The 18,372-nt window shown below is 45.3% G+C and overlaps 1 protein-coding gene across 1 annotated transcript; it reads left to right on the top strand.

The window, feature by feature from the left end:
• Nucleotides 1-5,333: 5,333 nt before the first annotated feature.
• Nucleotides 5,334-18,274, top strand: NME4 (NME/NM23 nucleoside diphosphate kinase 4). The gene is made up of 5 exons (XM_081965851.1): nt 5,334-5,481; nt 13,454-13,584; nt 15,072-15,173; nt 16,847-16,959; nt 17,879-18,274. The coding sequence occupies exons 1-5, from the start codon at nt 5,370-5,372 to the stop codon at nt 17,997-17,999; spliced, it is 579 nt and encodes a 192-aa protein (XP_081821977.1). The 5' UTR covers nt 5,334-5,369; the 3' UTR covers nt 18,000-18,274.
• The last annotated feature ends 98 nt before the right edge of the window (nt 18,275-18,372 follow it).

Raw genomic sequence — 18,372 nt, 5'->3', positions numbered from 1 at the left:
GAAAGCACGTAAAAAATGCAAGTAGAAAAATAGGAACCACCTTTGGTGGGAAGGTAACAGCGTTCCGTGCGTCTTTGGCGTTTAGTCATGCCGGCCACATGACCACAGAGAACGTCTTCGGACAGCGCTGGCTCTTCGGCTTTAAAACGGAGATGAGCACCGCCCCCTAGAGTTGGGAACGACTAGCACATATGTGCAAGGGGAACCTTTACCTATTAAATTTACTGACAAAGAAATAAAACATTGAATTAAAATTTAACACAAAAATAGTTTGTCGCGGAAGCGGCTGCCTCCTGGATTGCTATTGCTAAGGCAAAAGCGGAAGCAATATGCTCTGTCCCATATTTAGGTAGACCAGGTTGCCCTGATAGGCAGGTCTCACCGGAAAAAACATTTAAGGTCTCCCCTGATATAGCTGACAAAGTGAGGAGAACCAGTGGCTTAAAGGTTAATACATCTACCTAATATGTAAGCAACCCGGGTTCAAATCCCAGAAAGGCTATCTGATGAGAGTTAAATTGCTTGAAATAGATCTATACTAATCTCCCTTTATTTCTTTGTCGGTACGTATCAATTCAACACAAAAATAGTTTGTTGCAAAAGCAACTGCCTGCGGAGGCTCCTGGATTGTGGGGCTGAAAGGCGAAAGCTTCGTCCCATCCATGGGTAGACCAGGTTGCCTTGATAGGACAGGTCTCACCAAATAAAACACTTCATGCTGCTGGGTTTATTTTTAATTCTGGAGCTCTGGATTTTCTCGGTGGCGATTTGTGTTTCCAGATAGGACGATCTGGGCAGACCGGACGTTTGAATCCTTTGGCCTGATGTTTTTTTGTCTCCATGCTTTTATTCTTCGACATGTGGATGCTGAAACATGGAATCTCAGTCCACCGTTGTAAGGTGGATTTTGGCCCCCAAGCCGGCCATGATGTCCCTGTCCTGGGGTTGGGATCAGCAGCTTGCGAAAAGCCTGGTTAGTTGCAGGTTGAATGTTTACCCCCATGCGTATTTTCTTCATCAGGATTGATCGACCAAGGGCACCTATTTATTTGGACAGTGTCTGGAGCCAGATGAAAGCAGACGTGTTTTTGATATTTGGAGGTTTGTTGTTGTTAGTTGCAAAGTTGTGTCCGACCCATTGTGACCCCGTGGACAATCTTCCTCCAGACCTTCCTGTCCTCTACCATCCTCTGGAGTCCATTTAAGCTCACGCTGACTGCTTCGGTGACTCCATCCAGCCACCTCATTCTCTGCCGTCCCCTTCTTCTTTAGCCCTCCGTCTTTCCCAGCATGAGGCTCTTCTCCAGGGAGTCCTTTTTCCTTCTCATTAGATGGCCAAAGTCTTTGAGTTTCCTCTTCAGGACCTGGCCTTCTAAAGAGCAGTCAGGGTGGATCTCCTCTAGGACTGACCGGTTGGATGGCCTTGCAGTCCAAGGGACTCAATGCAGGAGTCTTCTCCAACACCCGAGTTCAAAGGCCTCCATTCTTTGGCGCTCAGCCTTCCTTATGGTCCAACTTACACAGCCATCCATTGCAACTGGGAAAACCATAGCCTTGACTAGACACACTTTTTTTGGCAGTGTGATGTCTCTGCTTTTTAGTATGCTGTCTATTTGGGGGTTAGACTCTCCTAAAACACAAATATTGAGAAAAACCTAATGTCCTCCTAGCTTGAGATGGTTATGGACCGAAAAAGTGAAGCAGTGAGATTGAGTTGCACATGCTTCAATGTTTTGTCCTTGACATATGACCATAATGAAGCCTGCCCATTGCGGTTGTACGTTGTGATGGTTGTAAAGCAGGTTGGTTATGTGAGCAATTCGATTTTGTGATGTTTTTTGTGGCAGTTGTTCTGCACACACAGCGGTCGTTAAATACCATAATTGTTAAGCAAACCAGCGGTTCCCAACGGGTGACATTTTGCCAGAAATGGGAAGGGAGGGACAGTTTTCTGCCAAACCACTGGGACACGGTGGCTCAGTGGCTAAGACGCTGAGATTGTCCATCAGAAAGTCCGGCGGTTCAAATCCCTAACGCTGCATAACGGAGTGAGCTCCCGTGACTTGTCCCAGCTTCTGCCAACCTAGCAGTTCGAAAGCACGTAAACACTGCAAGTAGAAAAATAGGGACCACCTTTGGTGGGAAGGTAACGGTGTTCCCTGAGCCTTTGGGCGTTGATTCATGCCGGCCACTTGACCACGGAGACGTCTTCGGACAGCGCTGGCTCTTCGGCTTTGAAACGGAGATGAGTACCGACCCCTAGATTCAGGAATGACTAGCACATATGTGCGAGGGGACCCTTTACCTTTATCTCTGGTGCTGGAGAAGACTCCTGCGAGTCCCTTGGACTGCAAGGCGATCCAACCGGTCAGTCCCAGAGGAGATCAACCCTGACAGCTCTTTTGAAGGCCAGATCCTGAATATGAAACTCAAATACTTTGGCCACCTAATCAGAAGGAAGAAGGACTCCCTGGAGAAGAGCCTCATGCTGGGAACAATGGAGGGCAAAAGAAGAAGAAGGGGACGGCAGAGAAGGAGGTGGCTGGATGGAGTCACTGAAGCAGTCAGCATGAGCTTAAATGGACTCCAGAGGATGGTAGAAGATAGGAAGGAACATTGTCCATGGAGTGTCGATGGGTTGGACACGACTTCGCAACTAACAACAACAACAAAAATTCAAAGAATCTATGGAAAGGAAAGGATAGGGGTAGGGAGGGAAGGAAGGAAAGAAGAAAAAAGAAAGGAAAGATAAGGGAAGGAAGGATGAAGAGAAAAAGGAAAGATAATGGAAAGAAGGAAAGGGAAAAAAAGATAAAAAGTAGGAAGTTTGGGGAAAAGGCAATTTTGGAGAAAGCCGAGAAAATCAGTCTGGAATTATGTATTGAAGCATAGCAGACATCAACAGCCGGAGGGAGGAAAAAGTCTCTGCCCTTGATGGCAATGCTAATATTTTCTCTGGGCTGTTGTGCTAAGAGCAACGAACTCTGACCCTGAGCTCTTTGGGTCACGGCCAATTTGGGAGCCGGGTTCAGTGGGCAGGTTTGGAGAAAGTGAAATGCCCTGGGGGGAAAAAGCAACTTGTGGTTCAAGGCCTCTAATTGGCCTCTAAATTTTGACCAGTGAATTCTTCCTCTTGGAGATATTGTTGGTCGGCCTATGCAAGGTTTGATTCATGGAATGATTTGATTTCTAGATAACTGCCCATCTCAACAAGGGACTGTGGTTGCCTTGGGCTGAGTCCTTGGTTTGGCCAATTGCTCACTTCTCCCTCCAACAGACTTTTAACAACAGTTTGTAAGTGAAATTAAGTGTCACTCCCAACGGCTGATTCCCACAGAGCCCCAACATAAGATGTGGTTGTTGTTGTTGTTAGTTGTGAAGTCGTGTCCCACCCATCGGGACCCACTACTAATGACACACTAATCGGATGGTGCAAATGTGTGTCAGGGCTGGGTTAAACCTATAAAGTTCCTAAGGACCTACGAACACAGCTTGCTCCAATCTACGTGACACAGATCTCTTTGATCAGCCTTCTCCAAACATGGCAACTTGAAGACCTATGGACTTCAACTCCCAGAATTCCCCAGCGTTGCAGCAGTTGCCAAATTTGAAGAGCCCTGAATTATACGACAGGACTTGTACTTTGAATACAGCACAGATACATCTAGTTTGGAGATTCAGAAGTTGTTAGTTGCGAAGTCGTGTCCGACCCATCGTGACCCCATGGACAACGTTCCTCCAGGCCTTCTCTACTATGCTCTGGGGTCCATTTAATCTCACGCCAACTGCTTCGGTGACTCCATTCAGCCACCTCATTCTCTGTCGTCCCCTTCTTCCTTTGCCCTCCATCTTTCCCAGCATGAGGCTCTTCTCCAGGGAGTCCTTCTTCCTTCTCATTAGGTGGCCAAAGTCTTTCAGTTTCCTCTTCAGGATCTGGCCTTCTAAAGAGCAGTCAGGGTTGATCTCCTCTAGGACTGACCGGTTGGATCTCCTTGCAGTCCAAGGGACTCGCAGGAGTCTTCTCCAACACCAGAGTTCAAAGGCCTCCATTCTTTGGCGCTCTGCCTTCCTTATGGTCCAACTTCCTAACCCAAAGACTAGGAAGACTTAAAGGGCAGGAGATTTGGGTGTCCTATGGAACTTCTTGTCCCACGCAGATTCCAATCTGAAATATTATTTGCATGGGGGTGAATGAGAATGGTAAATAAAGTATCAGAGCTTCTAATAAAAAGGAAGGACCGTCTAGTAGTTTGTTTTCCAGGCTTCGTGGTGGAACGTTTTAGCTCTCGGAAGTAAATCGTTTAAATTTTGCCCACAAAGGTAAGGCAGTTGATAGCTGTGAAAGTTGGACCATAAGGAAGGCTGAGCGCCAAAGAATGAAGGCCCCTGACTGCTCTTTAGAAGGCCAGGTCCTGAAGAGAAAACTCAAAGACTTTGGCCACCTAATGAGAAGGAAGGACTCCCTGGAGAAGAGTCTCATGCTGGGAAAGACGGAGGGCAAAAGAAGAAGGGGACGACAGAGAATGAAGTGGCTGGATGGAGTCACTGAAGCAGTCGGCGTGAGCTTAAATGGACTCCAGAGGATGGTAGAGGACAGGAAGGCCTGGCGGAACATTGTCCATGGGGTCACGATGGGTTGGACATGACTTCACAACAAAATCTATGCATTATTTTATCCAGAGCTCCTTGAAGTTTAGTGGAATTCTGGAAGTTGAAGTCCACAAGCCTTAAAAGTTGCCAAGGTTGGAGACCCCTGATCTAGTCACTTTGTATAGACTAGTGAAAAAAAAATTCTGGGAGATCTGGTGTTCTGTTTTCTTTCTTTTCTTTTCTTTTTTCTTTTCTTTGTGCAGCCCCATGGTGTCACTGCTACTTGTATGGGTTGTTTCTTGGGGGCACCCTTTGTTTTAAAGGGGGAGGGGCAGGCCCCTAATGGCCCCCTGCCGTTCGGCTTAATCCATGGCATCAAACTCTCCTGATGGAGAAAAGCCTTTTTTTTTGCTTTCCTTGTTTTTAATGGCGATTTTCTTTTTGGATACCAAAACGGGGACGGGGAGAAAAAGACCATCCACCTCTCCTAGACCCTTTTCACATGGAAAAAAGTCGTTAAGCTACAAACCCCGCGGGCTGGCTGAGCGCAAGAGCCGGCGGGAGCGCGCCTGGCTCCGGCTGCGCTCGGGCAGAGGAGGAGGGCTGGGCGGACAGCTAGTCGGTCTCTTTAAGGAAAGCCCCCAGCCTTCCGCCCGGCCCTGGGGTGGAGCCAAGGGGGGCTGCTGCAGAAGCCGGAGCAGCGGCCCCTGAGGCTATAAACCCGGCCGGCCCCGCTCTTGCCCGGCTCAGCAGGGAGGGAGGGAGGCAGGCAGGCAGGCATGGGGGTACTGCAGCGCTGCCTGGCAGGGGGACATTGGCGCTTGGGGAGCTTCCAGCCGCTGGCCGCAGCGCCCTGCCTTCGCCTTCCCGGAGCGCGGCTGTACGGGTCGGGTGAGTGAGTGAAGGGGGGAAATCTCCGGGTCGGGGGGCGCGATGGGGTCTCGCGAGGGCAAGGCAAGCTCTTGCCTCTTTCTCCAAAGGCTGCGCGCCCTGGGCGCAAAGGAGGCGGGAGACAGCGCTGCGCCCGAGGCAGATTGGCAGATTGGCATCTTTGGGTGGGTGGGTGGGTGGGTGGGAGCGCCCGGTTGGGGTATCACCTTGGAAGGAAACTTCGGCCGGGCACATCTGGCAGAGGTTCCTTCGGGGATGGCGGAGAGGGGACAGTTTGGATGGGCTCGCGCGGTCTTTCCGGGCTTTTTGCTTTTCGAGCTTCCCACCCACCAGACAGAGCGAAGGTCCCCAAACTTGATAACTTTTAAGACTTGGGGACTTCAACTCCCAGAATTCCCCAGCCAACAAGTTTGGACACCCATGTTCCAGAGCTGGTGCAGGTGGGCTGGACATTGCTGAGTATAGAATAGAATTAGAATAAGAATAAGAATTAAAAATAGAATTAGAATTAGAATTAGGAATAAATAGGAATAGGAATAAATAGGAATAGGAATAAGAATAGAATAGAATAGAATAGAATAGAATTCTTTATTGGCCAAGTGTGATTGCACACACAAGGAATTTGTCTTTGATGCATAAGCTCTCAGTGTACATAAAGAAAAATAAAATACATTCATAAAGAATCATAACATACAACACTTAGTGATAATCAAGGTTACTAATAAGCTATCAAATTATGCTAGGAAACAAATAAAAACCATACAAATTGAAAGATACAAGCAACATGGTTCTAGTCATAAGCGAGAAGAAATAGATACTAGGAAGGATGAGAAGAATAATAGTAATGCAGTCTTAGTAAATAGTTTGACAGTGTTGTGGGAATTACAGCTTTAGCAGAGTGATGGCATTCGGGGGGGGGGGGGGGAATAAAACTGTCCTTGTGTCTAGTTGTTCTGGTGTGCAGTGCCCTATAGCATCATTTTGAGGGTAGAAGTTGAAACAATTGATGTCCAGGATATGACTGCATCCTGGGATCGCATTCTGGGGACCGGACGTGCTCTTTTGTCCATGTTGAAGGGCATCTCAGGAGACAGGCCAGGTTGCGCAAGACTGATTGTGAAAGTTGGGTATTCCACAGTCCTAAGCGCTGATGAATCTTCGTTTCAGATTCCAGGTTCTGCCATGGCAGCCCTACGGACAGAGACACGGTACTTTGCCATCTGAAAAGGCTACCAGCTTCAGGGTGGCATCAGCCTACCTGGATGGTCACCCCACAATCCAAGCAAGGGGAACTCTGCTGGCACAGCTGATTTGGCTGGTTGTGCTGTGAAGGCAGCCTCTGGGATCTTTTGCCAAATACTCTGCCTTAGCTAGCAAAGCTAGGATCTCCTCGTGGTCTCCATAGTCAAGCCTTAGCCAGCCTAACCAGCCTCTTCGACTTCAATCCAGAGGAGGATAATCGGGGGTGGGGGTGGGGGGAGAAATCAGAGGCACAAATCACACCAACTTCATTTATTTCTCACCCTCAGCAAAGTTTAAGAAGTGTGGACTTCAACTCCCAGAATTCCCCATCAGTACACATGCACCTTGGCTGAGGAGTTCTGGAAGTTGAAGTCCATGCAAGTTTGAAAAACACCACTCTAATGAAAGATGTCCTCCTTTAATGGTCGTCTTGAGTTCTTTCTCTTTGCAATGCCGTAATTTATTTATTTTAGTTTAAACTTGCCATGTACGATTCCCAAGCAAAATACGGGAGCCTAAACCCCCAGGTTTGTTTAATCATAGCTTGTTGAGTAAGTTGCCTGGGGTTAGTGTGTTGTGGACCGCCAGCGGCCTGCGGAACTAGTGACAGACTCGGACAGTGAGGAGGTTGGGGAGGAACCTGGGCCAGTCCTGGCATCTGGGGAAGGCTCTGATGAGGGCTCTGTGTCGGAGGCAGAGAGGGAGCCAGAGTCGTATGCCAGTTATCAGCTGCCTTTAGAATCAGACATCAGTGAGGCAGAAGAACAGCTGGAGCCTGTTCCCAGTGTGCGCATGCGCATAATTGTCAGACGAAGGGAACAGTTAGAGAACAGGGGTCGACTTGGGAGTAAGGCCACAGGTGGACGATGAATGGCCCCTCCCAGAGGAAATAAAAGAGGAGCGAAAGGGGAGTGGAGTTTGCAGGAGACCATTAGTTTGCTTCATTGGTTCGTGACTCTCCGAGACTCCTTGCCCAGTTTTGCAGATATCGGCCTGTCAGCTCTCCAAGCCAGATAAGGTCTGTGACTGTAAATCCTCCCTTGAAAGACTTTGCTGGATGTGAAGGAGCAGAATTCACAGGAAATTAATAAAAGGGATTTTTGTCAGGACAAGGAGTTTGCTTCATGCTCTTGGGAAGCCTAGGTCAGAACATAGTGTACACACTGAGCTGAGAACTATGGTTTACATGATGCCATTAAGCTGCACGTTTCAACATAGCCTAACATGACATTAAACTTGGCCTTTTCCTCTTCCCAGCCTCGTCCTTTCCGGTTACGCTTCCCTGCTTTTCAAATAATATTCGGCGTCTGTCTTTTTTTGCTTTCCAGACTTGTACACCATTGCCAGGAAGTTAATACCACTGGGAAAAGGAGGGGCATAAAGCTTTATGCTTTTCACTGCTTTTTTCCCCCAAAGTCTTGGGAACTGACTAAGCAATCAGTTCTCACTTCTTGGGGTTTTTTGTATTGATGACTTCAAAATTGTTAGAGGGCATCTGGTCAACCACTTCAACTGTTTTTCCCTCTTTCCTGAGAATGGATAGAATTCACATTTTAATTTCAAAACTTCCTAAAGAATGAGAGCCCTTCTTTTAAAGAGAAACCCGTTTGAGTCCAACAAGTAATTTTCAGCAGTCTGGGACCATGTCAGTTCTGTAGAATTAGGCTGCGATGGTCCATCGTCTTGAATAATGCTATTGTAGCCTCTCTTCTTATGCCAACATTTAGGAGGTTTTACACTGGAGACCAGGGAAATAATCCCCTGAAATACAAAAGGTTGCCATATAATGGTCAGACAATAGCTGAATTCACTCCTTGAGTTAAGTCATCATGTAGAAGAGAAGAGAATAACAAAACTTAACAGAACAAAATAAATAAAGAATAGAATAGAATAGATAAGAAATAGGAATAGAATTCTTTATTGGCCAAGTGTGAGTGGACACACAAGGGATTTGTCTTTGGTGTACATGATCTCAGTGTACATAAAGAAAAATAAAATAGAATACATTCATCAAGAATCATAAGATACAACACTTAGTGATAGTCATAGATTACTAATAAGCAATCAAATTATACTAGGAAGCAAATAAAACAGTATAAAATTTAAAAATACAAGCAACATGGTTATAGTCATAAGTGGGAAGAGATACACTATATTGCCAAAAGTATTCACTCACAATTGAGTCTGATTATGTGGATGGGTGAGCGAATACTTTTGGCAACATAGTGTAGGTACTAGGAAGGAAGAGAAAAATAGTAATACAGTCTTAGTAGATAATTTAACAGTGTAGTAGGGATTAGTTGTTTAGCAGAGTGATGGCATTCGGGAAAAACCTGTTCTTGTGTCTAGTTGTCTTGGTGTGCAGTGCCCTATAACATCGTTTTGAGGGTAGAAGTTGAAACATTTTATGTCCAGGATGTGAGGGGTCTGTAGATCGTTAGGGAGATAAGATTATAGCTGCATGAAACCTAGTGTTTCAACTATGCTTAGATAAAATGAACTATGCTTTTGTGCTGTGTATGTGTGAACGAATTTGCATTAGTTAGAACTAGTGTATTGGACTAGGCCAATGTGAACTAGTCCAATGAATGGTGTGGTGGCGTAGAGGTGGAGCTCCCCCCTCACAAACAGGAGACTATGAGTTCAATCCTAGGTAGAGGCAGATGTTTCTCTCTCTGGGCGCAATGAAAATATCTGCTGAATAAAACTCCACATTGGCGACAGGAAAGGCATCCGGCCAATAAAAATGAATGAAACAACATTCATTTGCTCAGATTCCATCCCACAAAGGGATTATAGGGTCAATAAAAGAAGATGAATGTGAATTTAGCAGTTGTTCTCAAGTTCTCACGCATAACCATCCTGATTCCTTTTTGATCAAGTCAATGCTGAACATTAACATTGGAGATCTTCTTTACCCAATCCAATCCTCTCCCACTGAATTACGATCTTTTCTACAAGGAACAGCTTATTGGTTCTTTGTTCATTAAGAGGCAATTTGGTCCTGCTAGCTGAGCCCTAGAGAAATAAAGCTAGGAGAAAGGTTGCAGTTGACTAAACGTCGCTTCTTAAGATGTTGGTTTATATTGATGCTCATAAATGATCATCTTGGAGTAGTAAAACCAGGAGGAAAAAAAGTTCCAAGTTAAGCTTAACTCTGAGATTTCATGACCCCTTGTAATTTTCATGTCAAGATTACTGAAGTCGACGGCCATTAGTCATCTTTCCATAGAAGAGCTTCACGAATGGGAACTTTTAAAGTCAACAAGAGAACATCTTACATCAGGGATGTCCAACCTTGGCAACTTTAAGACTTGTGGACTTCAACTCCCCAAATTTCTCCTGGCTGGGAAATTCTGGGAGTTGAAGTCCACAAGTCTTAAAGTTGCCAAGGTTAGACATCCCTGTTCTTCATGGTTGAAAAGATCTTCCCACTCATGAAGGTTCCTTGAGGTCCCTGGAAGAAGAGCAAAAGAATGAATGTTTAGGATTGTGCTTTGACATAACTGAAACCAATAGGGCTTGAGTAGATGTGGGGGAGATTGGAGAATCTTGTTATGGCTTCCACCTGTGATAAGATCAAACCTGGTGAGGAACTTCAAAAGATACTTTGCTTATTTGGAAGACGTCTGAGCCATGTGTTCTAAGGGTTCACTCCATTTCCACAGAGCACTGGATTTTGGGGTTGGTCCTTCCAGATTGAGAAGGACCAGGATGCTTCTAGGCCAGCTGTCAGAGGAGGCAAGGAAGGAGAATAAATAATAGTTTAGCTAAGTTTAACCAACTCAGAAACAGTGCTAAATTGGACCTAGTATCTCCTGATGAAACACAGATGGACTTCATGAACCGAAGTATTTTTGCTTCACTGTAGCTCACTGAATAAAGGACACTTGGCCAGTTGTGTACAATATACTGTACAGTCACCGGCCATCGATTACAACTTCCTAGCCCTTGGGCTCACCCAGCACACAATCCTGAAGCCATGTAAATCACATCTGGCTTAGTTCACACGTTCTGTTAAGATCCTTGTTTGCGTGAGAGTTTGTTGCAGAAATCACTTCCAGGAAGCATGCACAAACGAACTGATTCAGCATTAACTTCTTTATATACATAATAACACTTGAGTCTATGTACAATACCAATAGCTGATTTTGCCAATGTGGTAGAAAGGAGAGATTTGTTTCCAGTTTCAGTTCAGAGAGAAGACTAGATTAGTTCTTTTGCACAGACTCAGAGCTACATAGGTAAGCCACGCCCAGGCTCCAAGCCATCTGGCATGGCTCTCAGTCACCAAATAGTTCCTATTGGCTGATCCAGTCACCATGCCTACACATTGGCTGACCTTGTTACCATGTCCTATTCCAGCCATTCCCCAATGGCTGACCTGTTCCTATGTCCTCTTCCAGTTCATGAATATTCTGACAGTTTGATTTTGTCTTGGGTCAATGATATGTAAGTAGTATAGCGTTCAAAGATCTCCTACCTCTGAGTCTGGGGGGAAAAAAAGCATATACAAATTTTCTTTTTTCAATCGTGCAAGTCACCCAGAATAATTTGGGAGCCGGGTAGGCTTCTAAATCAAATCAAATAGCCCATGGGGGAGGGTCACCTTTCCAATTGGGTCTGGGGAATTCTAGCATAGGGCACCTGTTGCTAGACAGCACACCCCAACATCCCACCTGCAATCTCGTGAACCAAATCCAACTTTTCTTTCTTACTGCTCTGTTCCCCTTTAAGGGACACTTTTTCCCAGACGTTTTACCCTGGGCTGATCTGGAACAGTCGCTATAGAAACAGATGTAACTCCCTAGAGAATGGACACACACACACACACACACACACAGTTTGAATTGCAAAGCCTGGGTGGCCCCATTGCTTGCAGAGAGACACAATTTTCGCCTTGCCAGGCGTCTTTGCCAGCAACTGCCAAAGAACAAATTAATCGCCAGGAATCAAGGCGGTGTCTTTGGAGCCTGTCCAGCCTACCTTTGCTGACCTCAAAGACTCAAGGGAGCTGTAAACGGGGATCGTCTGGATGTGATCCCCAAGATCTCCAAAAGCAAAGGAGGTGGGGTTTCCCAGTTCCTTGAAGTTCAGGGGTTGTGAGGCTGAGTCGATCTTGTCTTTAGGAAGACGAGGAAATACGAGATCCTGAAAAGCAGGAACAAGGGGAGGGATGAGCAAGCCTGTGAAATTCGCACCGAATCGGATTGCTTCAATCAATGTTTCTCAATTTTGGCAGGGTTAAGATGCATGGGCTTCAACTCTGTGCTGTGCTGGCTGGGAATTCTGGGAGTTGAAGTCCACGTACCTTAAAGCTGCCAAGGTTGAGTAATCCTGGTTTTAATCTACCGTAGAACAGGGGCTCAAAGTTACAAAACAGCTCAACTTCCAAATATCGATGAAGCTTCTCCGTCATCCAGGTCAAAGGTGCTTTTTCAAAAGGCAACTGGACTTTCTTGGAGTTTTTTTTTTTTTTTTGAAGACGTTTCGCTTCCCATCCAAGAAGCTTCTTTAGTTCTTCAGAACTGAAGACGCTTCTTGGGTGAGAACCGAAACGTCTTCAAGGAAAAACAAAGTCCAGTTGCCTTTTGAAATAGCACCTTTGGATTCATCAACTTCCAAATCGCTTGCCGTTTTCCATGCAGGGGAGAGCCGCCTGGCCTTGGCCAAGAACGCTGAGGTCTAGCATCTTGTTTACTGGCATAAACATTGACTTTCCTTTTTTTTTTTTTTTTTTTACAAAAGCAAATGCTTGCTAAATTAATGAGGCTGCCAAGAGCTGAAAAAAACAGCTGTGCCAGATCACTTCAAAGATTAATTCAGCCCTGTATTCCTGGAACCAAACCCCCAGTGGCTGGAAACAGCTAAATATGATGAATTGATGAACTATAGATAGTCCTTGACTTACAGTTGTTTGTTTAGTGACCATTGGAAAGTGTAAAAAGTGGCTTACGACCGACCAGTCCTTGCGCTTACGACTGTTGCAGAATCCCCACAAATATGTGATCGTCGCTTGCGGCCTTCCCAGCCAGCTTCCGACACACAAAGGCAATAAAGGAAGTTGCATTCACTTAACAACCGTCTGATTCACTTAACAACCACCTTGCTTAGCCACAGAAATTCTGGTCTCAATTGTGGTCGTAAGTCGAAGGTTATCTGCAACAGGGGTCTTCAACCTTGGCAGCTTTAAGCCTGGCGGACTTCAACTCCCAGCAAATTCCTTTGCTGGCTGGGGAATTCTGGGAGTTGAAGTCCGCCAGGTTTAAAGTTGCTCTGGAGACTCCTGATCTGCAATGAATGAATGAACCAGCAAACTGCAGGCAGGACTGAGATGTGGCTTAACATGTGTGAACCCCTTCCCCAGCCATCGTGAACCATGGGTTATGGCTTAGAATAGCAGGTGAATCTAACCAATTGTGTCCGACTCTTTGAGCTGCAGTTAAATTTAACAACAATCATAATAAGCCATGGCTGTGATGACTAGAAACCTTCCACCGATTCATCAAAGCTTCTTCCCGAATCAGGACCTTTGTTACCATCTTATAGCAGGGAGTTCCGCAGTTCAAATCCACTCCTTGCAAACAAAAAACAACCCCTCCCTTCTTTTGGTCACCTCTAAATCACCCAGAAATCAGGATGATCTCCCCAGGTTGGGTTTCAGTGTCTGGAGGAAGACTGTTTGGTGCCAATTTGCAGCCCTTTTTTTTTTTTTTTTTTTGCTTGGCAGGCGTAGCGGAGCTGCAGGAGCGCACGCTGATCGCAGTGAAACCGGACGGAGTCCAGAGGAGGCTGGTGGGAGACGTCATCAAACGTTTCGAGAAACGGGGATTTAAACTGGTGGGACTCAAGTTGCTCCAGGTAAGCATCGGGGGAGAATGGAATAGTATAGTATAGTATAGTATAGTATAGTGAAGTGCAGAGCAGAGCAGTGCAGAGCAGAGCAGAGCAGAATATGGAAAGAAGGAAGGAGAATAGAATAGAAGAGAAGAGAATAGAAGAGAAGAGAAGAGAGCAGAACAGAATACAGAAAGAAGGAAGGAGAATAGAATAGAAGAGAAGAGAAGAGAAGAGAAGAGAAGAGAAGAGAGCAGAGCAGAATATGGAAAGAAGGAAGGAGAATAGAAGAGAAGAGAAGAGAAGAGAAGAGAAGAGAAGAGAGCAGAACAGAATACGGAAAGAAGGAAGGAGAATAGAAGAGAAGAGAAGAGAAGAGAAAAGAAGAGAAGAGAATAGAGCAGAGCAGAGCAGAGCAGAATACGGAAAGAAGGAAGGAGAAGAGAAGAGAAAGAAGAGAAGAGAGCAGAGTAGAATAAGGAAAGAAGGAAGGAGAAGAGAAGAGAATAGAGCAGAGCAGAGCAGAGCAGAATAAGGAAAGAAGGAAGGATAGAAGAGAGCAGAGCAGAATAGAATAGCCGCTGGTAAGTGTATCTGGCTTCCCCATTGACTTTGCTTGTCCAAAGGTCGCAAATGCTGATCACATGACCTCCGGGGACACTTCAGCTGTCATTAATATCAGTCCGTTGCCAAGTGTCTGAATTTTAATCACATGTCTGTGGAGATGCTGGAACAGTCATAAGTCTGAAAAATGGTCATCAGTCACTTTTCTCAGTGCCGTTGTCACTTTGAACGGTCATTAAACAAAGAGTTGTAAATCAAGGACTACCTGTATTGTATGTTGCCTTGAACTCCTGATGGAAAAGTGATATTGTACATCAGTCAACTCAGTAATCAAAACACGGTTTCAATTTTCAAGGCAAGCAACTTGTCAGTGTATGTTGAGAGCTCATGTTTGGAAGAGCCAATCAATGGCCAGCCAATGAGGGCTGTTTGGAAACTGAAACAGTATTTGCTGTGTGAACAACCAGGAGATAGCAAGGAGCCTGGGCGGGGCTTAGCTCAACTGTTCTGTACTAAAGCTCTGAGTCTGTGCTGAGCTCTAAACTAATCTGCTGCACTGAACTGAAACTGAAACTGTTCTCTCTTCTGTTTGTGTTTGCTACCACGTTGGAAGAATCAGCTTGTGGTATTGTATTTTTACTTCACGTGTTATATTATATATAAATAGAAGTTAATGAATCCTGCTGAATCAGTTACCTGTGTGTGCTTTCTGGACATGATTGCTGCTGCAAACTCTGACACAACTTTGTCTCTGTGTCCAACTGTGGTTCAGTTAACTTGGGAACTGGATGGTACCAAGCGGGTCAGTTTTTCTCAGAGGCACCTGAGGAATTGAACCAAGAAAAGGGTCCCCATTTCTGGACCGGATGCAGCTGGTCTGCTCCAGGAAAGGAAGCGTGATTGGAGTTCCTGCCTCAGGTTCACTATGGATGTTCCTTCCCTTGCAGGCCACCGAAGGGACCCTGGCTGAACATTATCATGAGCTGCGCCGGAAGCCATTTTACCATGATCTGCTTCAGTACATGACCTCTGGGCCCGTTGTTGCCATGGTAAAGTGATTTTCTATACTGGTCCTGTTGTTTTCTCTACTGGGGAGGGTTAGAATGTTCATTTTCATTTCAGGAGTAAAGAGAGTATCTCTCTCTCCCATACACACAAAACACAAACACAGCAATGGATGTGTAGATAGATAGATAGATAGATTAGATATATTAGATGATAGATGATAGATAGATAGATAGATAGATAGATAGATAGATAGATAGATAGATAGATAGATAGATAGATGATAGAGATGGATGGATGGAGATAGATAGATAGATAGATAGATAGATAGATAGATAGATAGATTAGATTAGATTAGATTAGATTAGATTAGATTAGATTGATGGATGGATGGATGGATGGATGGATGGATGGATGGATGGATAGATGGTAGAGAGAGAGATGGTAGAGATAGATAGATAGATAGATAGATAGATAGATAGATAGATAGATAGAGAGAGAGAGAGAGACGGATGGATTAGATAGATGGATGGATGGATGAGATGGATGGATAGATGGTAGAGAGAGATGGTAGAGATAGATAGATGGATGGATGGATGGATGGATGGATGGATTAGATGGATGGATAGGTAGGGAGAGAGAGAGAGATGATAGAGATAGATAGATAGATAGATAGATAGATAGATAGATAGATAGATGGATGGATGGATGGATGGATGGATGGATGGATGGATGGATAGATACCATAGGTATAGAGATAGATAGATAAGAGACAGAGACAGACAGATGATTGATAGATCGACAGACAGACAGATACCTAATAGATTGATAGATAGATCATAGATAGAAAGAGCTATGATAGCACAGTATTGCAAGCTAATTCTGCCAACTGCCAGGAGTTTCAGTCTGATCAGCTCAAGGTGGACTCAGCCTTCCGTCCTTCCGAGGTGGGTAAAATGAGGAGCCAGATTGTTGGAGGCAAATAGGCTGACTCTGTAAACCACTTATAGGGGGATATAAAGCACTGCAAAGCGGTATAGAAGTCTAAGTGCTATTGCGATTGTTATTGCTATTGCTAGATAGTCAGAGACAGACAGATGATAACTAGATGATAGATCTAGACAGACAGACAGAGCCCTTGCACACACAAAATGTATGTATGTATATGTTTTAAGGTTAATAATAATAAGAAATAATGCAAACTAAATTAGAACAGAGAAAATGAAAAAGAAAGACAGAGATTTGTGATACGTGACTTCACAATAGTTATTGACCTGGATCGCTTAGATTACCAGCCAACTACAGGCCAAAGCCATGATATAGTATCATGGTGTTTGTATTAAATTAAAGACATCCAAAGAGTGGTTGCATTTTCACAACCAGATGTCCTCAGTCACTAGGCAAATGGAACTGGGTAGATTGTGGCTCAGTGTACAGTGGAAACAGGGCCCTTGTCTTAGCATGACAAGATTCTAGATCATCACGGGTGGATTATTTGACCCACATGTTGTATGAATTCAGCCATTGTCAGCCTAGGTTTGCCTGTGGTGTGAACGCAGAGTCTATTGGAGTGGATGACTGTAACAAAGTTAAGGAAGGAACTACAGCCATCAACAGAATAGATTACACACGTAGTGCAGCTTAAATTCAATCCAATTCTCTTTCTGATGTTTGTCAAATTACACAGCTTTGCCCTTTTTCCTCCTCTACCCCGTAGGTGTGGGAAGGTTACAACGTTGTCAAGACTTCCAGGGCCATGGTGGGAGAGACTAACCCAACTGAAGCCAAACCAGGCACTGTCCGGGGTGATTTCAGCGTCCACGTTAGCAGGTACAAGATAACTGATGATCAAGAGCTCAGGATATCTAATTGGGGACTTCTGTGTTCAGATAAAAGACCGTTTGGTATCATGGTTAAGGCACCAAGCTAGAAACTAGGAAACTGTGAGTTCTAGTCTCATCTTAGAGGAAAGCCAGCTGGGTGACTTTGGGCCAATCACCAGCAGATGGTGAGTTCTAGTGCTGCCTTGGGCATGAAAGCTGGTTGGGTGACTTTGGGCCAATCACCAGCAGATGGTGAGTTCTAGTGCTGCCTTAGGCATGAAAGCTGGCTGAGTGACTTTGGGCCAATCACCAGGAGATGGTGAGTTCTAGTGCTGCCTTGGGCATGAAAGCTGGCTGGATAACTTTGGGCCAATCACCAGCAGATGGTGAGTTCTAGTGCTGCCTTAGGCATGAAAGCTGGCTGAGTGACTTTGGGTCAATCACCAGGGGACTGTGAGTTCTAGTGCTTCCTTTGGCATGAAAGCTGGCTGGGTGACTTTGGGCCAATCACCAGGAGATGGGGAGTTCTAGTGCTTCCTTTGGCATAAAAGCCAGCTGAGTGACTTGGGACCAATCACCAGGAGACATTGAGTTCTAGCTCCACCTTAGGCATGAAATCTGGCTGGATGACTTTGGGCCAATCACCAGGAGATGGTGATTTCTAGTCCCACTAGGCACAAAGCCAGCTGGGTCACCTTGGGCCAGTCCCTCCCTGTCAGCCCTAGGAAGGAGACAATGGCACACCGCTTCTGAAAAACCTTGCCAAGAAAACCTCATGGATTTGTCCAGATAGGATTCTTGGCGTCCCATCTCAAATCTCCCATCCAAGTTCTGACATGGTCCCATCCTTCTCAGCTTTTGGAGGACAGACAAGATTACGGCCTCATCAAACTGAATGTTTCGTGCCCCCTTTTTCTTACATACAGGAACGTCGTCCATGCCAGCGACTCGGTGGAGACGGCGCAAAGAGAAATAAGTCTTTGGTTTCACAGCAACGAGCTGATCGACTGGGATTGTTGTGATTACAAGGTCATGTATGAACCATGATGTGTGGCCTCTCCCATTTCCGGACATGGGATCTACTACCTCGGTTCACTTATTGCCTTTCTGGAAGATCAGGTGTTTTTCAACCTGTGAATCACAGGTTTAAATCTCGGTGGCCTTGAGAGGAGGCGAATCACATGCTAAGACTTTTCTCAGGGCAGAAGACTGTGCCAGGCCTCTCCCCAAATGCCCATTTTGCCAGCTGTCCAGGACCGTGCTGTTATTTTCAGAATACGGTTCTTAACAGGATATTCATTAAAAAAAAGAAGTCGGTTTTATTTCGGGGGTTGTTTCTAACATTGTGTTGGGAAGGTCTCATTTTGTCTTCGTCTGCAGCCTGCAGGTGTTGCAACACTCCAGTACACAACCCCACAAA

Source organism: Natrix helvetica (assembly GCF_964273705.1).
Source record: "Natrix helvetica genome assembly, chromosome: 13".
Taxonomy (NCBI): domain Eukaryota; kingdom Metazoa; phylum Chordata; class Lepidosauria; order Squamata; family Natricidae; genus Natrix; species Natrix helvetica.
Note: the sequence above shows the minus strand (reverse complement) of the source record. Positions and strands in the feature narration are given on the sequence as shown.

Bases quoted from the DNA above. Each gene is read 5' to 3' on its own strand.
- NME4 (XM_081965851.1), top strand. From the start codon at position 5,370: ATGGGGGTACTGCAGCGCTGCCTGGCAGGGGGACATTGGCGCTTGGGG. The intron at 13,585-15,071 runs GTAAGCATCGGG...CTTCCCTTGCAG, and splicing joins TGGGACTCAAGTTGCTCCAG to GCCACCGAAGGGACCCTGGC. The intron at 15,174-16,846 runs GTAAAGTGATTT...TCTACCCCGTAG, and splicing joins CTGGGCCCGTTGTTGCCATG to GTGTGGGAAGGTTACAACGT.